The 23,249-nt window shown below is 43.4% G+C and overlaps 2 protein-coding genes across 9 annotated transcripts in view; one reads left to right on the forward strand and one right to left on the reverse strand.

Annotated features, from left to right (window-relative positions):
- Positions 1–19,518, forward strand: part of Dnmt3 (DNA methyltransferase 3) — a 126,492-nt gene extending 106,974 nt beyond the window's left edge. For 5 of the 7 annotated variants that reach the window (XM_031978245.2, XM_031978254.2, XM_076368257.1 and 2 more), the window contains 17 exons: positions 8,498–10,163; positions 11,367–11,455; positions 11,619–11,723; positions 11,918–11,999; positions 12,474–12,584; positions 13,267–13,410; positions 15,411–15,502; positions 15,676–15,786; positions 16,371–16,596; positions 16,665–16,792; positions 17,402–17,449; positions 17,519–17,583; positions 17,658–17,920; positions 18,003–18,281; positions 18,576–18,717; positions 18,954–19,168; positions 19,235–19,518. In XM_031978245.2, coding sequence (XP_031834105.2) covers positions 8,498–10,163; positions 11,367–11,455; positions 11,619–11,723; positions 11,918–11,999; positions 12,474–12,584; positions 13,267–13,410; positions 15,411–15,502; positions 15,676–15,786; positions 16,371–16,596; positions 16,665–16,792; positions 17,402–17,449; positions 17,519–17,583; positions 17,658–17,920; positions 18,003–18,281; positions 18,576–18,717; positions 18,954–19,168; positions 19,235–19,494 — 4,026 coding nt within the window. In that variant the 3' untranslated portion in view covers positions 19,495–19,518. Of the gene's footprint in view, positions 1–8,497; positions 10,164–11,366; positions 11,456–11,618; positions 11,724–11,917; positions 12,000–12,473; positions 12,585–13,266; positions 13,411–15,410; positions 15,503–15,675; positions 15,787–16,370; positions 16,597–16,664; positions 16,793–17,401; positions 17,450–17,518; positions 17,584–17,657; positions 17,921–18,002; positions 18,282–18,575; positions 18,718–18,953; positions 19,169–19,234 lie in introns of those variants that run through there. The other 2 variants (XM_076368258.1, XR_012998755.1) reach the window with 2 other exon arrangements.
- Positions 19,519–19,572: 54 nt separating this feature from the next.
- On the reverse strand, positions 19,573–23,208 carry LOC116427692 (polynucleotide 5'-hydroxyl-kinase NOL9). 2 transcript variants are annotated; one of them, XM_031978352.2, is made up of 7 exons: positions 22,987–23,208; positions 22,686–22,870; positions 20,922–22,531; positions 20,646–20,845; positions 20,512–20,562; positions 20,233–20,426; positions 19,573–20,155 (listed from the first exon to the last, which is right to left on the reverse strand). In XM_031978352.2, exons 1-7 carry the CDS (start codon positions 23,052–23,054, stop codon positions 19,914–19,916), a joined length of 2,550 nt encoding a protein of 849 aa, XP_031834212.2. In that variant the 5' UTR covers positions 23,055–23,208; the 3' UTR covers positions 19,573–19,913. The 2 variants fall into 2 exon arrangements, with proteins under 2 accessions (XP_031834212.2, XP_031834220.2); XM_031978360.2 differs by lacking the exon at positions 22,987–23,208 and having other exon boundaries at positions 20,922–22,608; positions 22,686–22,976.
- Positions 23,209–23,249: the final 41 nt, after the last annotated feature.

The following is a 23,249-nucleotide window of genomic DNA, read 5'->3' on the forward strand; positions in this document are numbered from 1 at the left end:
AAAACGGAGCTACTGGGTCGAGCAACAGTTTCTTAATTTCAGGGAATAGGAGGCAAGTAATTGGATAGAGGCGACTTTCGTAGTAAAATATTGATAATTGCCAGACACGATCGATCCTGGTCCTGGTCGCTGAACAAATCCTGCTTGAATCCTGTGTGTGTGCCCTGCAATTTTGATTTCACTTATTTCTATAACGTGTTTCTGTGTTCCTTTTGTTAGCATAATACCGAATGATCAAGCACATGTGATGTCATAGTTTATTATTGACGGAATTATGGTATTAATTTTTTGAATGGCTATGTCTAGATTTTCTCCCCAGATTTTTCAGAAGAGTGTCGACTTCTCCGTTTCCAACAGTCTACTAAAGTGAAATTTCAAGGAAGCTTGTTCGAAAATGTGCCTGTAACACTTGGTAAATATAAATTGTAACAAGAAGGTGATACAAAATGAAACTATGCATTACTGAACGATAACGCATCTCATTTCCATCCATATCGTCTCGTAACGCAACACGTTAACCCTACTCCGATTTATTTGCACATCTAAAATATCATTGAAAAGTAGGAACACGTACGCTAGTAATGATTTTCGTATGGTTTCTTCAAACTCCGAATTATCCAAAGAAAAATAAGAACGCGCCTAGGAAATTTCATTTCTCCATTCTTCGTACAAGAGGAATAATTTTGAAGTCCTCACAATGAGAACAAACAACAGCCAAATTCTCGAAAAACCCATCCCATGGACGCAAATTTCAACCGAATCGTTCCCTCTCGCTCAAGAGTTGGTCTCAAAATAAAATCTCCTGTGGAATTCAAAGGGTGATAACCAGAGACAACAAAGACCAAAAGCAACCCTAAAGTCCTCAGAAAGGTAGCAAACAGGCAGCCAAATTCTCGAAAAACCGATCTCCCCTGTACGCAAATTTCAACCGAATCGTTCTCTCTCGCTCGAGAGTCGGTCCTCGAATCGAATCTTCCGTACGATGCAAGGCCAATAAAGGGATGCGTTCGCTGCACGAAGAGAGATCACGACGCAGCCGATCCTCGGGCATAAGCCACGACAGATCCAAACAGAATCGTAGCCTGCCTCGTACTAAACGGAACTGACCCAGCTTCGCGGCTTTGTACCCTTCGCCAATCTCTCTCGCGTTCTCTCTCTGTCTCTCTCCTTCTCTCTCTCTCTCTCCCTCTGGCGGTCTCTCCCCTCTACGGAACTCGCTGGCAGCCATCTCCGTCGGCTGTACGCGGCTCGGCTCGCGCTCCGTCTTTGTCATACGCCCCTTGACATTCTCCCACCCCGGCCGGCGAGACACCCTCGAGAAGTTTCAATTTATACTGAAAGTCGTCATGACCGAATCCACAAATACGTACGCTCGCTCCCGCAGCTCCTAGTCCATTCATATCAGCTGAGTACTCGTAAACACGAACGTATCGCGCGGGCGAGCGAACGGCCGCCCGTAACCGAACGCCGCCGTCGTGTAGCGTAGCGTCGCGTCTTCGGCGAAATATCGCGGATCGATTCACCCAACACCCGTTTCCACGTCCCACGCGAACTCCCGCGGTCTTTCTTCACGCGTCCGCTACCAGCGTTTGTTTCTGCGACGATCTTCTTGGTATCAACGTTCTATCGGACCTGATAAATCTGCTGAATCAAATATTGGGAAGTGTTTCTTTAAATGTCGTAACTATTGAATCCAAACGTAAATCAAAATTGGTGTTCGAAACAGGTACCTGAACATAATATACACAATGTCGGATCTTCTAACTTCAATTAGACGTAAGTGAAAATGGCCATTCGAGATAGGTCCCTCAAAATAATGTATTACATATACCATCATATTCTATAACTTTGAAGAACAATACGGTATTATCTTTATTTTTGTAATGTGAAGATTGCGATTGTACGTGATAGTGATCTTATTAAAATCTTCTTAAAATTGGAAGGTGAATTATACGAATTTGTAAACATCAAGTAGTTCGCTACGCTATCGTTGAAGAAATGAAAAATTGAGTACGAAAGAGGCCCGAAGAACGCAGCTTATCTGAAGTTCATCTTGCCCGAATTTCGGAGTAGCCTTCAGAAACAAGTGTACGACGTGATACGCTTAATTTGTATAAGATACATAACATTTGAACCAACAGGATTTTGAAACCAACAATAACCAGCTGTGATATTGAACAACGCTGAAACCTTCGAATCGAGCAGCGATCGATTACCCGCGCTCGGCCGGTGTTTCGCGCGAAATCGCGCGACGGATCGAGTCACGCGAGATCGCGATGGTGGTGGCGCGGCTAAAGGGTACGCGCGATCGCGTGCGCGGTGTTTTCGAGTGTCCCTGAAGACGCTCAATAATACGTTCGCGGAAGGATGGATGGTCAAGAACCCGGCGAACGATTCCCTACCCATGGTATTCAGTCGAACAGCGCTAATCGAGAGGCGAGCGTGCTCTCGAGTGTCCCCGATCGCGAGATTTCAAAGCGGCGCGCACAACGCGTCGAGCGAAAGAAAAATCGCATTTCAAGCTTTTATCATTTATCCCCGCATATTTCGACAGATTAAAACAATGCAGGCGTTCGTTTGATTTTTACGGGTAATTGATTGATCTACCGTTACAGGAAAGCGTTGCGTTGCAAATATCATTACCGTATTGTTTGAAAACATTACGATATATTAGGGATCGAAAAGTGCAAATATAATTTTCTTTATATGTAGATGGTAAATCTAGTTTTGAGAGAACACGGAGTTGATTGTTGCTATTATTAATTAGTAAAATCGAAGAAGCAAACATGGTCAACAGAATTGTTGTATTGGTTCTGTACAAAATACGTATACCAAGATTGTTAAGTAATTAAGGAGGGAATGAGTATTTTCGGACAACCATAGTTTTGTGGTAAAAGGAAAGGGAAGAATGAAGAAGTATCATAGTCAGGATATTTACTTCGAACGTCACTCTGCATTGAAAATAAAAATTCTTGTCTCTTCTGCAACACAGAATCTTCAATACAAAGTTAAAGCCCCAATCGAGAATCAAATTTAAACTGATGTTATTCTACTGTGCCATGGACAACGTGCCCCAACGATGCGCGAGGCCTGTCTGTCCGTTTGTTTACAAACCGTTTCTTTCGATTCCAACAATTCGATTCTCAAAGCACGCCTGCGAAGTCCTATTAGCCCCAACAGGGAAATTGGTTTTGTCCGTTTTCGCGGCCCGGACAACAACGGGTCTGCGACGCTCTCCCGGGAAAACAACGAGTCGCTGAACACTTGCACGTCCTAGTCACTTTCAAAGGCACGACCTTATGCCCTGAATAAGTTAATTAAAACTTCATGCACTGAATCGTCATTTTTACTGTTCCCTGATATTTTTGTTCTACCGGACAAAGACCAAAGAACTGCTGCCCGCTTTTGCGGTATCAGAAAACAACTGGGCGACAAAGAGCGGAACCAGCGTTATGCACGTTTGACCCAATGCTGTGGACAGTGAAGAGATCTATTCAGTTTTTGAGCGCGCAGGAATTTCTACCTTTAAAATATGACAATAGAGTACTCAGTTACTAATTTAGGGTCTTAGTAGTCATTCAGTTTGCATTTGAAGTCGTTTCGAGCAAAGATTTGCTAAATTATTTAAAGCCCTTTCCAGAAGAAGTTCTTCATCTTAAAACATTGAACACCTTAATACTAAAAAGCAGGAGAAGGTACTGGTCTGTTGTTATTCGAATAATTGAATTGTTTGTTTACAATTCCCTATTCTAAATGTCAGATCTATATCGTCAATATGAAGACATACACCTTCGGAGGGTTAACCTTCTGCACTCGAAAGTTTTTCGCTAGAAACATTCAACCTTCTTTGATAAGGCATAGACGACATTCTTTGACACTAACTGATGAGAAAACATATATAAATTAAGGAACAAAGCTATTTTATTTCAATATTTCACATAGTGATGCGTTATACACAATTCAATATTAAGCATTAAACTTTATAATTATGCTATACTAAATCGAAGACTAACCGATAGTCATTTCTCGAGTGCAAACGGTTAATACCCACAAGTAGCAACACTTGCCGAAAATATAAGCGACTCTCAATACGCAGGGAACGCGTTAAACGCGCGCTCGAATCCGTGACCTCTGTCCAAGGGTTAAACGCATCAACCGATCCAGCCGTGGACGGACAATACCTTTTTAAGCCGGTCAAAAAGGGGCGCGATAAAGGGCGTTCTTTCTACGCGCGTGTTGGGCTCCCGCTGCGGTTAACGCCCTTTTCCCGATGGAAGTAGGCAACACCGCGGAGACACAACCGGCCGTTATAAATTACCGCGACGCGTAACGCGTTATGCGCCAGGAATGTTGCATGGTAGACGCTCAGAATCAACTCGCATGTGACAACCGAATTTCTGGCATCGAGTTGCCGAAGATACTATGAACTTTGTTTTAATATTGTATTACCGTTGAAGGCCAACTTATATTTTCATGACTTGGATACGCCAGTTTCTGTCTAATTCTCGTGTAACAGCGGTACGTAAGGGATATTGGTCGTACAAGTTAAATGGAATGAGCTAGGAATTCTTATCTGATTTGATAACGAATTACCAACTTTACCTCTTGTAATGGTATTCCTGCGAATAACGGAATCAAAAAATGCATCGTATTTTGTTGAAGTCTGTACTTTACTATTCCTTCAAGCTTCCTCGAAAATCCGCAAATCCTCAAAGGTCTATTGGGAAGCAAATAATACTTGTTTTGAGGTAACCACTGAACCAACATCCCCTACATACAATTGGAGCAACTTCTTCATTAGCCTTAAAATCCCTTTTAATGACTAAAGGCTGTATATTCCATCAAATCCATGAAGAAAAGAGAAATCTTCTCAATCGAGCGACACGAGAGGCAGCAAGAAGGTGAACTCTATCCACACGAAAAGTTAATTGCGCAACTCCTCGCAGCCTTCCTGCCGTCCTCCGTCCCCTCGTCCCTGCGGACACGCGTTCGCCTCGCAATAACACGCATCGTACACGCGTAACCAGCACACGCAACCCCGAAACGTTCCGATTTCCCTGCGTCCATCGGGATCGATCGATCGCGACCTGACCTACAACGCGCGGTACGCGCGACAGTTCTGGGATTGCTGGGGGTAGCCGCGGACCGTGCCAAAGCAGATCGAAGCATTCGTTGCGTCCAGGAACAAGGAGGTCCGAGGCAGCTGCGATTCGGTCCAGATCGCGGATCAGGCTGCACTCGGGGTCGCTGATGAAACCAGTTCACAGCCGAAATTCACGGTCGAAAGGATTGGGGGGAGTTTCTCCAGTTAGGGTCGAAGCTTAAAGTTTGCCCTGTAGATAAAGAAATAACACTGTTCGTTCCTGGATTACTCGAAAGAAGATGCTACCGAAGTGTAACGAATAGCTAAAAAGAAACAACAGTAATATCTCTTCCAAATTGCAAAATACTTACAAATTACAGGGTAATTGTCCTGCTAAAGATCCCGCAAAATAATGATCTGCTCAACAGCCAGAACATCGGCACCAAGCACGATATTTGAATCATCAAGCTTCCCATGACATCATCATTTGCATCAAGATGGAGACTCAGTATATTAATCTTTAAATATGTAAGTTACAATTGAAATTCGAAGCGTCTTCTTCCGAGGGTCCCAACCCAATCTAAAACCGGGATGCTATAACGCAACATAATCTTAAACAGTAAATACATGTTCCCTCCAACCCTAAACAACAGCGTAATACATGTGAATCATTTACACCGCGATTGTAAGTATTTCAACGTATTTCAAAGTGCACTGATAGAAACGTGTACCAGTCATCTGAAAAGGGCTAAAAAGGGCGATCCCCAAAGAGAAACCCACTGATCCATCTCTTCCATCGTGAACAGCGCAGCTCAGGAGTCACGCCGATAGACGGCGGCGTAGGACGAAATAAGCGAATCAGCAGGTCGTTGTCGTAATTCTGGCTACGTCACCGGTATGCTGCCCCTCTACACCCGGCCGGGGGATGGTGTGTACACCCCTCGTGTAGAGGGGCATAACGAAACGGCGCGGCGGCGGCGAGAAGGAAGACGGAGAGAGAGGAACGGACGCGCGGCTGCTGCTGGGGGCGAGAGACCAGACCTAGCCAGACGAGGCGTAGCGAGGCGAGCGGGGAGGCGGTGAACCTCGTTGGAGGGGTGGGTTGGATGATGCTGGCTGGCAGGTGGGGTAGGCGCGGAGGGATACACTACCGCCGGAGCGGCAGCGCGGAGGGAACGGGTAGGACAAGGGTGGGCGGGAGAGAGAGAGACCGGTGGTGGTGAGAGGAACGCGCGGAACGCTTTATGAATGAATGTTTCCACGCCAAGTGTGGCGAGAGAGAGCGAGAGAGGCACCCGTGTGTCCCGCGTGTAAACACAATAATACCGACGTTTCCATTCATCAGGTCGACCCCGGCAAAGCACGCCGCGACCTCGAGGAAATGCCTTTCGAGGCGCCACGTGGATCACACACCCCCTCCTCCTTCACCTCTGCCTCTGCCTCCTCCTGCACCCCTTCCTTTTCAACCCTCTCCGCCCCCCCCCCGACGCCCCTCGCCCCTTTTTTATGCCCGACCCTCCGCGGCACTGTTTAAAAAGCGATTTCAGTCTCTCCTTCTCGGCTCGCCGAGCAACACAACCGCCCCTCGATCCTATCGAGCTTCTTAAACGCGCGCTCCCCCGACCACCGAGGCCTCGACGCGACGCTCTTCGCGGCGACCTTGTTTTCGCGCGGCGCGTCTCGTCTCTGACCAGATCGACGAGTTACGACTGATTAACGGTGTACCGTCCAGTGGCACCAGGTTGGTGACATGTATGGCGGAGAACGTATGTTGGGTATGGAGGAAGGTAATGGAAGTAGGTGTATTGTAATGAAAAGGCTTGTGTTTGTTGGCATGCATCGCTGAGATTTGGTGTACGTCAGGCGTGCTCAAGAGGTATTGGGACTCTTGTCTTTTCTTGAGATGTATTGGGATATGGAACGCGTTTCTGTCAGGTGTACGGAGGTCGAAGTGTTGAATTGTGGCCGCGGCGATCCGCGTGCTCTACAGGTTGACAGAAATGAGGTATCGCGTCTCTGACGAGAATGCTAACGAAAAGAATGTGGGTCTAATTGTTTGGTTTTCGTCTGTTTTCATTTGATTTTCGGTTCTGTTGAGGTTATAGGTAATCAACCAGGAGTTTTCTCAATGTTATAATAATAATTCCCGAATATTAGGTTCAAAGGTGGCAAAGAATTTAACACAAAAAGTTAGCATCTTCTGCAATGAATGTAAAAGCAAACGACACCTCTGTTTACCCTGTTTTAATAAACTACATTAACTTTTGTTAAATATTATATTCTTTTTTTTTTCAAGCCTTGAGTGAACAAAAACCGATGTCGCCTAAGCAAAATATTTAGTCTCGCATCAGTGCGTAAGGACCGACACGCGCGGTCGTGTAACATGAACCTAAAGTCCGCATGGACCGGCCGCGCCTGAACGAAAAGTCTAACGCCGGTCCCTAGGGACCGGCGTGGCGTTTAACGTGTTAAAGTGAAAAGAGGCATGTCTGTTGTCATACATGTTTTCGAATCTGACGCGATATCAGCAGAAACAATCACATATAATAATCCGATTGAGTTACGGCAGAGTAAACAAAGCACGCTCCGAGTGATCCTCTTTGCTCCTCGGTTGTCCCAGGTGCTAACTTTTTGTTACGTACCTTACTACCTGCTCCGGTAATACGGATGACGTATTCGTACATTGTGGGGATTGCGAATTTGCTTCCAACGAGTACCCGTTGATACGAATTTTGACCATTCACGAAGTTAACTGATGCGATACGAGACTGGGGAAGTAAATACTGGGTATGACTGAGGCCTGACACCCGTAGGAAAATGTGGGGAACATTTAAATCATGAGTAATGTTTGTATAAATAGGAATCGAAGAAATTGAATTATTTATTGCCTGAAAACTGACATATGTATCTTTTAGGATTATGTATGAAGTTTCCAGTTTTACGTTATCATTAAGGGAAATGTCCTTTCATTTAAGAGTCTAAAGACGACTGATGTATGCGGAAGTTTAGGTAGGTGTCCCTACCTATATCTTCATTTCAAATTGATGTCCTCTAACCTGTCCACAGTGTCTGCATTGATAGTTACCCAAGAATGAAGGGCAGTTGGAGAAGTATGCACACGATTATCCTATAGCATCATTAGAGTGAAGCAAATTGGCAGCCCTGTCACGAATGAACAAATGGAAACAACATCGGACGTACTCTGTCTTTATCGAAAATACTTCTATCCTTGGTAGCTTTGTATACAAATCGAAAACCTTTGTACAACTTCACTCCAAACCTAAATAATCGCGATCCTATCATGTCACAAAACACGTCGAATAAAACTTCGGTAGCTCGAGAGACCATCGAAAATGCTGGAACCTACACGGAAGATATCAATTTCACATCGCGTGGAAAATTTCCATGTTTCAGATGGCCGGGATGAGCGTGCGGGACGGAAGAAGAATGGACACCGTGAAGTCCTGGGCGGAGCGCAGCGTTTGGTCCCTGGTATGCGCGATGGAATTAGGTTTGATATCGGACCCGTGTCTGACGAGCGTCTCGTTTGCCACGCTGTCCGATGACAGGTCGCTCGTGAAGACACCGATGCCCAACGAATTCCCCTCGATAAATTCCACGATCGAAACTGCTAGTCGCCCCCAGCTGATGACCGGCCTGGCGTTCCCAGCGAGGACCGGCTCCCAGCGACGAGGAAGAAAACCATCGTCCGCGTCGCCGTCCACGAGGTTAGCGGGCGTATCTAGAACAGGACGCGTCACCAAATCCACGACCACGGGGAGGAAGGTGCGCGCTGGTTGGACGAGGGATCGCGGGCTGGATCCGGGTCTCGACCGCGCGGCGAATCCCACAGTGGCGAATTTTTGGAGATCCTGCAAGAGGATACAGGAGACCCAGAGGAAACGGCCGGACCGAAATTGCGGAGACGCGGACGATCGTTTCCCGGATCAGCCTCGGAGCGTCGTCCTCGCCCCGGGAATTTGTTATCGGACGCTGCAGGGCCCCAGACGCCGCGGAGACATCGGCGAGAAGGGGGCTACGGTTCGATCGAGCGGCTCCGCGGCCAGGGGATTGGACCCGACGGTGGATCACCAGTTGCGTCGCGGGAACGCGGCAAAACTCGTCGCCGAAGGTCGCGCGATCATGCGGCGGAGGCGGAAGAGGAGGCCGAAGCGCAAGATGGCCGCGCGAATCGTCGAGAACGCGAAATCCGTGGCATCCGAAATTCTCCCGGCGCGCGACTGCGAGCCGGCCGTCCCCGACCTGGTGAGGGACGCGATCCTCGACGAGGACCGAGCGGGATCGTTCGACGACGAGCGCTGGGAATGCGGGAACAGCTGTCGGCGCGCGACGGTAAACAGTCCACGCGAGGATGGTCTTTGGGGTCCGATAGCGAGCCACGATTACGAAAGGTCTTCCCCGTCTGATATCGATCTAGCGACTGGTTTGCTTCCGCTGTCGGTGCTAGAAGAAACTAGGGATATGGAAGGTGGGGACGTTGAAGGCGGTAGCAGTCCGCGGGGATCGTTCCTGGGGGAGGAACAAACGATCTCGCCGGACGACGTCGACGCGCTGCCCCTGGCCAAAAGGATCTTCGCCGGAAGCAAATGTACCAGCGAAGAAGACGAGGAGAGTTATTCGGCCGGCAGCGGCGCCGGAAGACACAGCAAACACGGTCGGACGTCGAGCACCGGATCCCGCGATTCGTATGCCGTCCCGGCGGATGCTCGCACGCCGAACGAACGTGATTCGTCCGGCGACGAGCCGCGCTGCGAGAAACCGCGACGGCGGAGCGGTGCTCGCAAGCTGGACAGAGATAGCAATGATTACCGATCCAAGGACGAGTGCGGCGGTGAGTCGGAGGACAAGGTGGCCGCCGTGAAGAAGAGGATAGCTAGGAACGGAGTGGTGACCACGTCCCTTAAGGACCCTGCCAGAACCGATACGATCCGCGCGAAGATATTTAAGAACGATGAAGAGTATTGCGATATTAGGAGGGTGACGCGGGGATCGACTAGGATCAGCAAGGAAAACTTCGTTGGGAAGCTCGTTTGGGGGTGTTGCTCTGGATGGTGGCCAGGTAACGGTCTCAACGTGTTTCTTTGACTGTTTGTTCGTTGATACTTCGATTGCTCTCCGTTTCTCTTCTTCTCGGTGAATTTTACTCTGATTGATAGTCGTTTGACAGTAACGATCGTTAACGATTGGAGTGGGATCGATGCTATTGATGATGTTCAGACGATTCAGAGTTAATTGGAATGATTTTGTTTTCGTGATGCTGTGGATAAAGTAGATGTTAATTTGCTAATAAAACATCAAATCAGTACTGCTGTTGTGAAAGTTGTTAAATTTTGTGATGTATCAAGCAAGTGCCGACTTTTCCATGAAAATATGTCGATAGCTTTCGATTACGTTTATCTATCAAATCGTAAATTGCAGCACGGTATTGTTGGCGTTGATTCGGTATTATTCCTATCGTTAGCGGTTGGTAAGTTTGCAACATTGGTTTTATTAATGCGCGGAAACCATTAACGTTGAGAGAACCCTCGAGCGACGAATCATGTACCGACTGACCGCATGGCGAATACAGTGTCCATTGGGACCTATAATGTTGGATCTGGGTGTATTCACCAACGAAAATTAAGGAATATAATAATTAACCGTTAAAAGCGCGATACCGTCTCTTTTATTATTCATCATTTTTAAAATTATTTGAACGAAGCTTCTCTAATTATAAAGGTACACCATTATCAGTACATGGGTCCTGATGAACTCCGCATTCGCCGAGCGAGAATTAACCCTTTGCAGTCCGAAGAGCTCCTGGTTTTTCCCACTGGAATTAACTTGACTTAATTCAAATGTAGTTACGGCACTTTAATAATTTTATTGAGACCGTTTGGAAACGACTAAAAATGCATCTGCATATGGTAATAATTGTATCAATAACTATATATAAAAAATTGAATAGAGAATATGAAATATAGAGTAACTTCAGCAAAAGTGGGTAAACTACTTAACTGTTCGAACAAATTGAGTAAGTCTATCTCAACGCAGGACCGCAAAGAGTTAATCGTCTTCGTGAAAAAGAAGAGAGAGATTCGCGCGCGGTTCATTCCTTTTTGTTTTTTTTCTCGTGTGAACCTGTGACCCGTGACTCTGCAGAAGCACGCGATTTCGGTGCCGGTTTGAACATCGAATCGCGCCGATTTCGTGCACGCAACTGGCCACACGCTGCTGCTACCTAGCCTCGCCTTTGAATAAACATTTCTATATAACATTACAGCGTTAATTATCGACGCGGACCATGTCGGAATGTTGTCCGAGGCAGGAAAATTGTGGGTTTACTGGATCGGAGAAGCTCGTATATCATTAGTGAATATGATTTTTTTTATTTACATACACACATATACAAATATATACATACGCACCCAAATGCACACACATACAACACTATTTCCTCTTATTCTTTTTATTAAAATTCCCCCGCTGGGTGCAATACATTCCGCGTAATCGCCGGTAATTACCGTGCTTTCAGCTGAACGAAAAAACACAGATCGAATCGTTCTCGTGCAACCTGAAGTACAGACTGACGCAAGCCTCGAACGTGGCGCGGGTCCGAGCCATTGACGCAACTATGCAGGTTTTTCTTTTAAACAATTTCCCTTCTTTCTTTTTTCTATTCTCTTCTCTATTTTCTTCTGCTCCCTCTACTTCCTCTTTCCATTTCACTCGTTTCGTTGAATGAATATTGAATCCGAAAAAGTGAGTGGAGGAGGAGAGTCGGAGATCGTCGACTAGATTTTTAGGGGAGTCTCAGCACTGAATTTGTTTCAGATGCTGCGCGGTTGTTTGGGCTGTACCTTGACGAAGCCCTACTCGAGCTGGATCGAGAACAACTTCTCGGACGTGATCGAGAGTAAGTTGATGATCGTGATTTCCCTTTGCGGATTCAATTACGATTAACGGCGCGCTCGTCGGTTGATACGTAAACCTTTGTTGCACATGAAACGGCAAAATCGTTTGGATATGATGATCGAAATGTTTGATGATTCGCGATAACGTAGATCCACGCTCATCAAGGCGACAAATTTAACCTCTAACTGCAGAATTTCCAAGTTAATGAACGAATTTGATTAGAATAAATACTCTTTACTTGTTTTTTCTACTGTGTCTGATAAGGAAATCGTTAACGAAAATCATAACTGAAGCTTTTTTCTTTTTTGTTAAACAATGCCTTTAGTTTATTTTAAAGAGTACGCACACGAAGGGTGTAGCATAAGGTTTCTTTTCATCTCGATGGTTAGGGGTTAAATGAATTCGAGTGATTTAATTCGCGGAAAATACTCGGAGAATGAATTCAACTGATCGAACGATTTCTGTTGCACTACAGTGATCGATGAAATCAAGTTCTATCCGTATCCCGCCAGGATACAGCAGAGGCTCGCCTATCTAAAGGAGAAGAACGCGAAAGTCACCGAAAAGTATTTGCTGGACCAAAAACGTACGCATTTCCCTTTCAGTTTAACCTGTTAATCGGCTTAGTTTGAGAATGTTTTACTACAATTAAACGGATTATCTTTAGAGAATAAATAAGAAATATTCCTATAACATAACGCATTAACTCGCGTTTTTCGCAAGCGTGCAGTAATCTCTTCAAACGAAAACTCTCTTAAAGCGTAGAAGATGCTTCAAACAACGACAACAATGATTCCGTAGCAATGATTCTCATTTCCTATAACATGATTATAAAGAGAACAAGAGAAAAAAAAGAAACGCGTTAACCACAAGAATTTTGAACATTTCGTATAATATCAATAATAATTGATAATTTGATATCTATTTTTTACTTACTTATGTTACCAAATATTTTGATTGCACATCACAATTTCTTCTTACAATCGTTTTCAAGCAATTCGGAAGCTCTGGTGGCGACATTGGTGACCGCCGTAGCGGTGAACGTGTTAAAATCACAAATGAAACGTGATATCCGCGAGCACCGATACCTTTGTTCCAACTGAACGTGAGAACGTTTGCCTGATATCAAATAGAAAAACAGAACGAATTCGTCGGAGAGTTCAACCAAGTAGAAACGACGGGAGAACCCGTCTTCGCCGGTTAACAGGTTAACGTCCGTTGGCCGAGATCGTTTCTGTTGGCCATTAATCCGCTGATCTGTCCGGCAGGTGAAAGTCAACCGAGAAAGATCGCCGAAAAACCGAAAGAGCCGCAGCAGCCGAGCGACGCGGATTTAACGCGGTTGCCGCTCGGAGAGCAGAATCCAGGTGTCATAACGTGGGCAAAAATCGCTGGGCACAATTGGTGGCCAGGTAACGCTCCGTTAGCCGCGACAGTTCGCAACTACGTTTTTATGTACACCGTCCGCTCGAAAATATTTGGTCGCTTGTTTGACGAACAATAAACTTGGGCTTTTTTTCAGTGAACGAAATGCGAACGGACGCTTGAGCTTCCCGCGTGTTTGGTGTTAACCTTTGTCATCGAAGAGAAATGATGAAACAACAATGACCGTTACAAATGAATAACCCGTGTCACCTTTCGCGTCCCGTTGAAAACTGTCGTCGTGGCGAACGTATTTTCTTTCTGGCATACTGTTTATCGTTGGGAACACGTAAATTAATTTATTGCCATCAATTTGTCGCATGCTCGAATTATGGAAATATTTTTTAACTGACCGGATAACTTCGTTCTAATTTTATTCGATATAATCGCAACGTTGCTTGAATAGTCAGGGTTAAACCACGAATATCGTAGCTGATCAAATATTTTCGAACGGTGGAATATATTCGTTGAAACGTTCAATGTTCCTTCTTTCTCAACCCCTTGCTTTATAATTCCAAATTGGATTTGGTTCGATGAATGTGAGTATAATTGTTGTATTGATCTTAATGACTTAATTCATTTGGAGGGAGGTGTTTGACTTCCATACCTCTTCTCTATGGTTCATTCGAATCGTACCAAATTATTTATTTCGCGCGACAGGGAATCGTAAAGCAAGAGGTCAATAATATCGTGTATTCCAACCGAAACCAATAAGTAATCAATAGACTGCGGAAGTTCATGCATTTATAGCGTGCAAAGGTCTTTAAGTGATTCTAAATAAAGAACTCTAATAGCGTTTAACATAGATTCGTAGTATTTCGAATATATCAGAACCGTTTATCGATATAGCGGAATTCTATTTCATTTTAGATTCGATTTATTCGCGAGAATACGAATCTTCACATCTGTATGGTCTCCACGAACAATTGAAAATGAAAAATTTAACAGTAACTTCTTGAATATTCGTACTTCCGAAAAATGAGAAAAAAAATTGACCTTTCTAGCAGAATCTATCGTTAAAAGAAAGAAACAATGGATTATTTATTGGTATGCGTTGAACTGACCACGCTCAAGCGGCTCCGATTCGTTCAGCACTTTTGAAAGCTCCGAAAGCTGGAACGTATTTTTCGTCTCCGTGGCAGTGAGCTCTGTTCCTACTCGGCGTTCGCAAAAATCGATACGGAATCGGAAGCCGCCGCAGCGCGTTTCGAAAAAGTTCTTCGAGATTTCGCCATCTAGCACGTTGAATGCTTTCAGGGTCACCGATCACTCCGAACCAGTTCGAATTACTGTCATTCGTCCAACTGAACGATAATCATTCGTAAACGTTTCAAAATCACAAACGATGTAACACGAAACGGAAATATTCATCAAGACAAATGTGCAGAGAACGATAATGCAATTAACCCTTTGCCCTACAATATCGTGAGGCTCGTGGCGATGATTTCAAACAGAATTTAACAGATATGCATGTCACTTAATCCTTTAGAATTCAAACTGGGTATTATATTTCTAGAATCAAACACAGCTTCAAACTTTAGAGTAACAGTAGAATGAATGCTTCGTTTCTTCTAGTGAATTATAAGCAATAAAATAGTTCTAGCGCAGTTGCGAAAGGAATCATTGGAACAAGGGGTTAAAGACTCTGATATATTTTTGAATTCGTCGCCCTATTAACCTGAAACTCGAAAAAAAATAAATCTACAAAACTTTGTCACCCTTAAGGGATGAATTTTGAAAAATCCCTTCTTTATAAGTCTTCATGAAAACAAGTGCTCTAAATTTCGTATTTCAAACTTCAGCGATTTCAGCTCGTCGTTGATGAATCAGTCAGGGTATTTCTCTTTGTATATATGTATAAATAATGTACGTTTCGCTCCATGAAAACTCCATGAACAAGACGTTTGAAAATCAACAGGCATTCAACGTGTTAATCCGCGCGACGAAACGGAAAGAGTTTAAAGTGGCTTTATCTGTTTGCATATCGCAGCGATGATTATCGATTACCGGGACTGTTGCATGCGTGAGCCGAGCTTCGGTTGCCAATGGATCATGTGGTACGGCGACTACAAACTGTCAGAGGTAAAAAAAGTTTCGGGCCCTAGTTTCTCGAACCCCATTCGCGTAAATGGAAATTGAACGCGACCGAGCCTTGCGTATCCGGGGATCGATTTGATTTCCACGGTTATACGATCCGCATCGGTGGTTAATGTCCGGCGGGCGCGTCGATGACGCGCGGTTCTCATTGCCGGCAGGTCCACCACCAGTCGTTTTTGAGGTTCGAGAAGGGCCTGGAAAAGATGCGCGACTACATAAACAACACCAAGAAACACGCTTTCCTGGTCGGTGTCCTGCAGGCTTCGAAGGTATTCGAAATTTAATGTTTTTATTTTAACACTAGCCTACGGAAAAATACTAGAACTACCAAATAGGTCATTGTCACCCATTACTGATTCCTTGTTTTATAATTATCGAGAAGACATTGCCGCTTTATTGTGGGAGAAATTAAGAATTCGAGAGAAATTTTTAAATGGATTAATATAGCAATGGGCAAGGTAAAATATAAGTCAATTGAAACCTTGGTAAATGCATTGCATAGTTTCTATAAAAAAAGTCAATATTAGACTATTTAATTGATCAATAGTTTTAGTTTAAGTCAATGGGCGGTGTTACAGGGGTTGAATACTGGAGCAGATTTTTACACTCTGTACTAACAATAAGTACAAGGCAACGCCATGCTCTTGTCTCTATTTTCAAGTGTTATTCTGCATGAAAAAGTGAATTGAAAATTTTTTAGTTTTTACGTTAAACCCCGCAGCTGCCGCCTTAGAATACCAAATGTCACGGGACCGAGTCATGATGTTTTGTCGTTATAAAAATGTAGAACGCAGAAGAAAATTCTCGATGTACCTACGCGTTTGGTATCATGCGTTGTTCGTCTGTTTTTCAGGATTATTGCTTCCGAATGGGACACGAAACCGATAATTGGACGCACGAGGATGTGTTCAAATGTTTTTTAAAAATGAATCGGACCCAGTCCCGGCAGAACCCTTTGAAAAAAGGGGAGTCCGCGAAAATATACGATAAATATTCGACGCATATTGTGAAGAAGCTGAATGAGCTGAAGAATAATCCGAACGTTGACGACCAACGCGCGGACGACATACAGAATAGCGGTGCGTTGAAGACCGAACGAAAACGGAACGTTGCTTTCACAGTGTGAACATAATTTCTTTTAATCCAGATGATTTATGTTCTGTAATGAACGGGAAGATCCCGCTGGAATCTCTGTGCCTGAAGTGTCTGAAGAATACTGGGGGCCCTATGGAGACGCATCCGTTCTTCGAGGGTTCTCTGTGCATTCAGTGCTCGGTATGAAAATTGTCAATGACTGTACCTTCAGTTAGGTTCGACAAACTAATTTCCTTTAGACTCCAAACTCCAACCCTCTAACAGTCTGAGTGTGCTGTACCAAATGAAATTGAGGTCTGTACTGCGCATGCGCGAACAAGGGAAATGCTAATGATAGGTGTAGCTCCGCCCTCTATCCAGAAGACGTTGCCATTGGCTCATTTAATAATTTTCCTTTGTTCAACCAGCAAACCCCAAGTTCGCATGGTAAACCATACTCACATCATGTCACCATTAATATCGATAATACAAGATTATTGACCTTCATGCCTTCGGTTTAAGTTTAATGCTTTTCTCATCGTATAAAAAAATATTTCTAAGAAACTTAATGATTATTGGTTTTAACAGAATTGCGATTACCGCGGTTGGTAGATTTTCCTGCGAACGGTTTTCATCTCCTATTCCTCCCACCACTTCGTCTATGGCTCCTCCCCCAATAATCTACCTTAGCTCCGCCGATTCTGATTGGCTCCGCCCGCAAGATTCAAGTTCGCTCGGTAAACTATACTCGAGTCACTGACACTGTACTAATAACCAATAATGCGAGAACATTATTCACGACGCTTTCAGGAGCAATACAAACCGTGCATGTTCGTGTTCGGAAACGACGCAAAATGCGTAAGTATTTGCATTCGGTCTAACTCGTTTCTCTCAGCGGATTGATAGTCAATGTTGGCTGGTTGGTAGTTCTACTGCACGATCTGCGCGGCGACCGGGACGGTGATCATTTGCGACAACGAGGACTGTCCGAGGTAATTCTCGCCGGCACGATCGACGATGTCCTCGTGGATTGTACACGGGTGTTCCTGGATCGTTCGTTTTCCAGGGTTTATTGCACCGCCTGCATGAAACACTTGCTGTGCCCCACAACCTACGAGCAGGTCCTAATGGAGGATCCTTGGGAGTGCTTCCTCTGTAAAAGCAGGTCCGACTCCGTCCCCGACACGGTAGTGAGGCCACGATCGAACTGGAAGGACAAAATAATCGATATGTTCCGGACGAACGGCAATCCGAGCGTGCGGGTGGCTAAGCACACCGACCAAACGCGAAGGATTCGGGTTCTCTCTCTGTTCGACGGTTTGAGCACCGGTAAACAGACATCATATTTTTCTTCTTCTTTTCTCTTTTTCATCGTATCTTTTTTTTTCTTTTTTCTTTTCTGGTTTACAAGAACGTTCATCGATTTCTACGAAGGTAAACCGCGCGGTTTCAGGTTTGCTGGTCCTCCGCAAGCTAGGCTTAATCGTGGACGTGTATTATGCGAGCGAGATCGACCCGGATGCGCTGATGGTCAGCGCCACGCATTTCGGCGACCGCATCGTCCATCTGGGTGACGTCAAGGACATCACGAAAGAGAAGATCAAGGAGATGGCGCCGATCGATCTGTTGATCGGCGGATCGCCGTGCAATGACCTGAGCTTGGCTAATCCAGCGCGATTGGGTCTCTACGGTAATCCGATCTAAAAACGTCATATCGATAATGGCAAAATTTGTTGAAATAGAAATTCTTCGTTACTGGAAGAATCGAAATAACTCCCCTTGTCTTGAAATACTGATTTCGCAACAGCCTAATGGCTTTAAGTACCACTTTCAATGTTCTCAAACTCGTACCTGACATCTCGATGTATAGGCGCAAGCTTAAAATACTCCACTAGCCAACTGTGTAGTCGTGATTTGCTCGATTATAAGGAACACTAATTGAAATTTATTGTGCCGGACACTTACACTTGTTCTTTAACTTCAGATCCAAAGGGAACAGGGATCCTGTTCTTCGAATACTGTCGGATCATGAAGCTGGTGAAGAAACTTAACAACGGGCGTCACCTGTTCTGGCTGTACGAGAACGTCGCCTCGATGCCGAGCGAATATAGATTGGAAATGAACAAGTAGGCCGTCGATGTATTTCAGTTTTACTTTGGTCGAGGAAAAACCAAATGATATTACTACTATTATTCTTACTATATCCCCTTACGCAATAATTTGGCCTTATATATTGTTTATTAGGAACTATCGTGAAGTTCGATTTTAAATATAAAACTGAAGATAAAGTGTTAACCGATTCCCTCGAAATGAAACTTTTTCTTCTTCAGAGCGAAATCGCTAATGTTGCCGATGATTTCAGGCATCTGGGCCAGGAGCCCGACGTGATAGATTCTGCAGATTTTTCCCCTCAGCACAGGCTGAGACTGTATTGGCATAATTTGCCGATAGAACCGCACTCGCTCTCTTTCCAAGGCGAACAGGACGTGCAGGATATATTGACGCCACACTGCCAAAGATATGCACTCGTCAAGAAGATTCGCACAGTCACTACTAAAGTGAACTCCTTGAAGCAAGGTACGTGAGCTTTTGCTCGATGACTGTTGAACCACTATTTAATTACCAACAATCTCTCGACGTTAGGTAAATTGGCCCTAAAGCCAATCTTGATGAAAGACGCAAGCGACTCGCTGTGGATCACCGAGCTTGAGGAGATATTTGGATTCCCGCGTCATTACACGGACGTGAAGAATTTATCGGCAACGAAGCGGCAACGGCTAATAGGCAAATCATGGAGCGTACAAACCCTCACTGCCATTTTCAAGTCCCTCTGCCCCTATTTCGAGTGCAATGCCATGGAGACCGATTTCGCTGCAGCCACAACTCCGAAAATCCGCGATTAGACATACGGGCCGTAGAATCGTCGAGCGCCATTACGTTACACGAATGATGATTTTATCTAGTCTGAAAAGAGACGAATGTTTTCAAGAATTTTTTTTATTTCTCCTTTTTAATCATTTTTATCATTTATTTTTAATTTTATTACAATTAGAGTAACCGGTAATTTATGCCGTTTATCTGTGCCTTGTTCACACGTGCTCGATCGTGTTTTTGTAATGTGTATTCTTTCTACACCGCCATGAGTGAAAAAAATATTTTACAGACATGTTAAACGTATCCTACAAGATGTACCTCTTTAATTGCTGTTATCTTGGCAATAAAAATAAAAAGATGATTATCAACAATCATTCTGAAGCAACAAACATAAGCGTTCTCAATATATACAGCTGTACCCAATGTCGCGAATGTTTTCAAATAGTCGTTACGAATTAGCCTTCATGTTTTGGTATCTCATACGGAAGTATCCCCTGCGATGTTCTCGACTCGTTGGCAACGCGTTGTCGCCACCAGTGTAAGGCACGTTCCTGTGTTGATTCAACTGCAGTAACGTAACAGGCACCGGTATGCAACCCACTAAACAGTTCACGCACTGCATTATTTCAGCTGATAACGGAGTATTTATGAATATTTCTTCGCGTTCAGTGTCAATTCCCCTGACAATTCCTGCATAAATATATTGAACGGTAACTCACAGGCAATGTCTATATACTTGAAAGGTATTGACGCGATAAAATACTCACCGAAACCGTAACACGAACACAATGGTATTCTGTTTAGTATTCTGGGACCGGAAGTCAGATCAGTGGTTTGCAACTCTGCATTCTCTATGTCAATTCCACATAAAGCTACTATATTACCGTTCACCACATTTAAAACATGCGATGGCGGCACTGATGTTTGTGGAACCGAGATAGTTAACGAAGAAATAGGTGTCCTGTAATCAACGGCATCCAAGAATTTTATAATATCAATATATGCCTACATTTTCGTCTGACGTATACAAAGAAAATAATACTAACACATACGGCACAGCTGCATTAATACTTAATGATATAGCGTCGTAACAAGAACTGCAAAAGTAATTTTCACAATAATATGTAAACAGTACTACAAATTATAATTCTATTGTTAAAGATAATAAAATTATTCTTACGTAGAATCCATAGGATTCTGCACAATCTCACTGAGGTAAGATATCAACACAAGTTCTCGTTGTTGATATGGCTCCATGTTCCAAGTTTCGTTTACTGAAGTGCTTTTACGTTCAGCATGGGATTGTATCACGTATAACTTATGATTACACGGTTGATTCCAGTTCAATACGTTTGCACTCCAGGAGGCCCACGTAAGCTCCTACGCGGAGAATATTTTCTGTATTAATCATAACACCAAAAAGCTATACGAACATAAAACAGTAGCCATTATTTACCTGTTCATTTATTACTTCTTTGCTCAAGTAGTTAGGGAAGTTACTTTTGGACTTCTCAGACATAATTTGCACTACCAGTGAAGGTTGAATTAATTTTGTGGTGAAAATCACGATGTCCCAGCCAATGCCATGAGTAAATCCCATAGTGTTCACTACAATTGGTAATCGGGACATGACAGGACAACTTGATAGTTTATCCACCAGCATTTTAATTCCCTCAATGTACCGCGTGAGACATCGGGACACGTTCACATCACCAATATACAATTGAAAAGCTGGAGGCCTTAAATGAGTAAAATTTGGTCCCATCAAAGGCTCCTCAATTAAACTGTACGAAATGCAACCGGCCGGTGTACATTCCGTCTGACCCGGATCGACGTCTACGAGAACGACTTTCTTGCTAGTAAGTAAGAGACTATTTATCAGATGCCGTGCTGAAGTAGATTTTCCGACGCTCTTACCGCCAGCAATCAAAGTGCAAGACCATTTATTGACGCGCCAATAATTCAACATTGCTTCGCTAACCTCTTGTGTTATACATTGATCAATGATCAACTCCTTGCAAGTATAATTACCAACATAAAGATTTGACTGTAGAATTACTTCAGCCCTCTTCGGATCGGTCCAGGTCTGATATGACACGTTCCTTATGCTTGGAAAAAGTCGGAATGGATAAAATACATTCAGAAACTTTGTTAGTTTGTTTTCTAGATTCGATAGCAGTACAACCGTCGTACCGGCTTGAAGATTGTTTAAGTCAGCCACCAGTTTGTTCTCAATATCTCGAGTAATGCCTTCAATGGAAAGAGATGTCCAAACATCTGGCTGGATTTCTTGTGAAAATTTGTTACTAGCTTTGATTGAAATACTGCTGTATCCCCGTGGAGAGTAGATCTCCATAGGTTTAGTGTCTATGTTAATCAGATATCCATAAACTTCAACTGCTCCATATATTACTTTTAAAACAATTTTACCAGTAAAACAGAATTGTGTCTTTTTAGGCATTACGACTAGAACCTTGTTTCTTAAACAATAAAATCGCAATGAACACTGTTTATTTGGGATACTATTCTTGTTCTTTTTTAATGTAAAAGTGTCAGTTTCCACATCTGATAAACTTCTACTACTAATAGTTCTATCAATTCTAATATTTTCAAGACATTCTTCAAATGTGGTAGATGGTTCATTGGAATCCCATGTGTTGTTATCAGTATTTTTAGTCTTTAAAGGTGTCTTACTTTTTCTTTGCTTAGAATTATTCTTTGAGGATGTCACTGTACTAGAATTATTTTCTGTTACATAAGGTCTATTGTTTGGATTTACTGATTCACCAACAATAATACAAGGTTCATCATTTTCTGAGTATGTATTCCATGTGCGTGAAGGATTATAGTTACAATTATTGTTATCCTTTGTTAATTTGTGACTCTGTTTTAATCCTTCTGGTATACTCAAAGAAGAGAGTGTTTCTGAAAGGGCTTCAACTATTACAGGTGAACCCAAATTCCTTTGTTGTTCAGAAATAGCATGGTACTGCTTGGTATTTTTGTCTCTGGATGTCTGTATCTCTGCTGACTCATCTCTGGACTCTAAGGAAAGATCCATAGAATCTGAAATTTAAGGAACCTCTTTCTACAATGATGTTCTGTATTCGAATAAAGATATTAAATCTTATTTTATCTTCAACCTGCAAATAACATTTGGCTTTTACCCCCATATACAAGATTCAATATATTCTACAAAATAACCTTGAAGATTTCTTACATGAGGCTGTACTGCTATCACTACATGTCTTTTTCTTTTTTCGTTTAATACTCTGTGTATCTTGTTCTTCACTGTGTAAAGAATTTTTGGTACTCGAATAAGATGAATTCATTGTTAAAGCCTTAAAAGCTGACTTTTGTTTCACTTTAATAAACTTGTTTTTCCTCTTATACTCGGGTAATTTACTAAAATGACAATTGTATTTTTAATGTTTAGAACCAATCTTGATATTGTTATGTCAGCATTTGGTCATCATAATATCAGATAACACTGTTAAGAGGCATGCACAATGTTTACTCACGCTTTGGTTTGTTTTGGGCCGGTTTTAAGAACTTTTATTTTTGTTTTTTTTGTTTGTCTTGTTTTCATATTGATATTATATAAACATACAGGAATAGGTTACAAATTATTCAAACTTGAGTAGGGCACGTTGTCGTCAAACTAACCTCGAACTTGCTATAAACGAATATTAGGCTGCATTCTCAAAGTGAAGCAGAATAAACATTATGTAGTAAGGTTTAACTTTTTTACGAAAACGAGATGCGTGGCATAAGACGGAATGGA

The sequence above is a fragment of the Nomia melanderi genome, chromosome 6 (assembly GCF_051020985.1).
Source record: "Nomia melanderi isolate GNS246 chromosome 6, iyNomMela1, whole genome shotgun sequence".
Lineage (NCBI taxonomy): Eukaryota > Metazoa > Arthropoda > Insecta > Hymenoptera > Halictidae > Nomia > Nomia melanderi.

Excerpts from the sequence above, each read along its gene's own strand:
- LOC116427692 (XM_031978352.2), bottom strand. The coding sequence starts at position 23,054 with ATGAAAACAAGACAAACAAAAAAAACAAAAATAAAAGTTCTTAAAACC. Across the intron at positions 22,532-22,685 it reads TGATAGCAGTACAGCCTCAT|ATTCTATGGATCTTTCCTTA; the intron begins GTAAGAAATCTT and ends CTTAAATTTCAG. Across the intron at positions 20,846-20,921 it reads AAGAAGTAATAAATGAACAG|GAGCTTACGTGGGCCTCCTG; the intron begins GTAAATAATGGC and ends TTCTCCGCGTAG.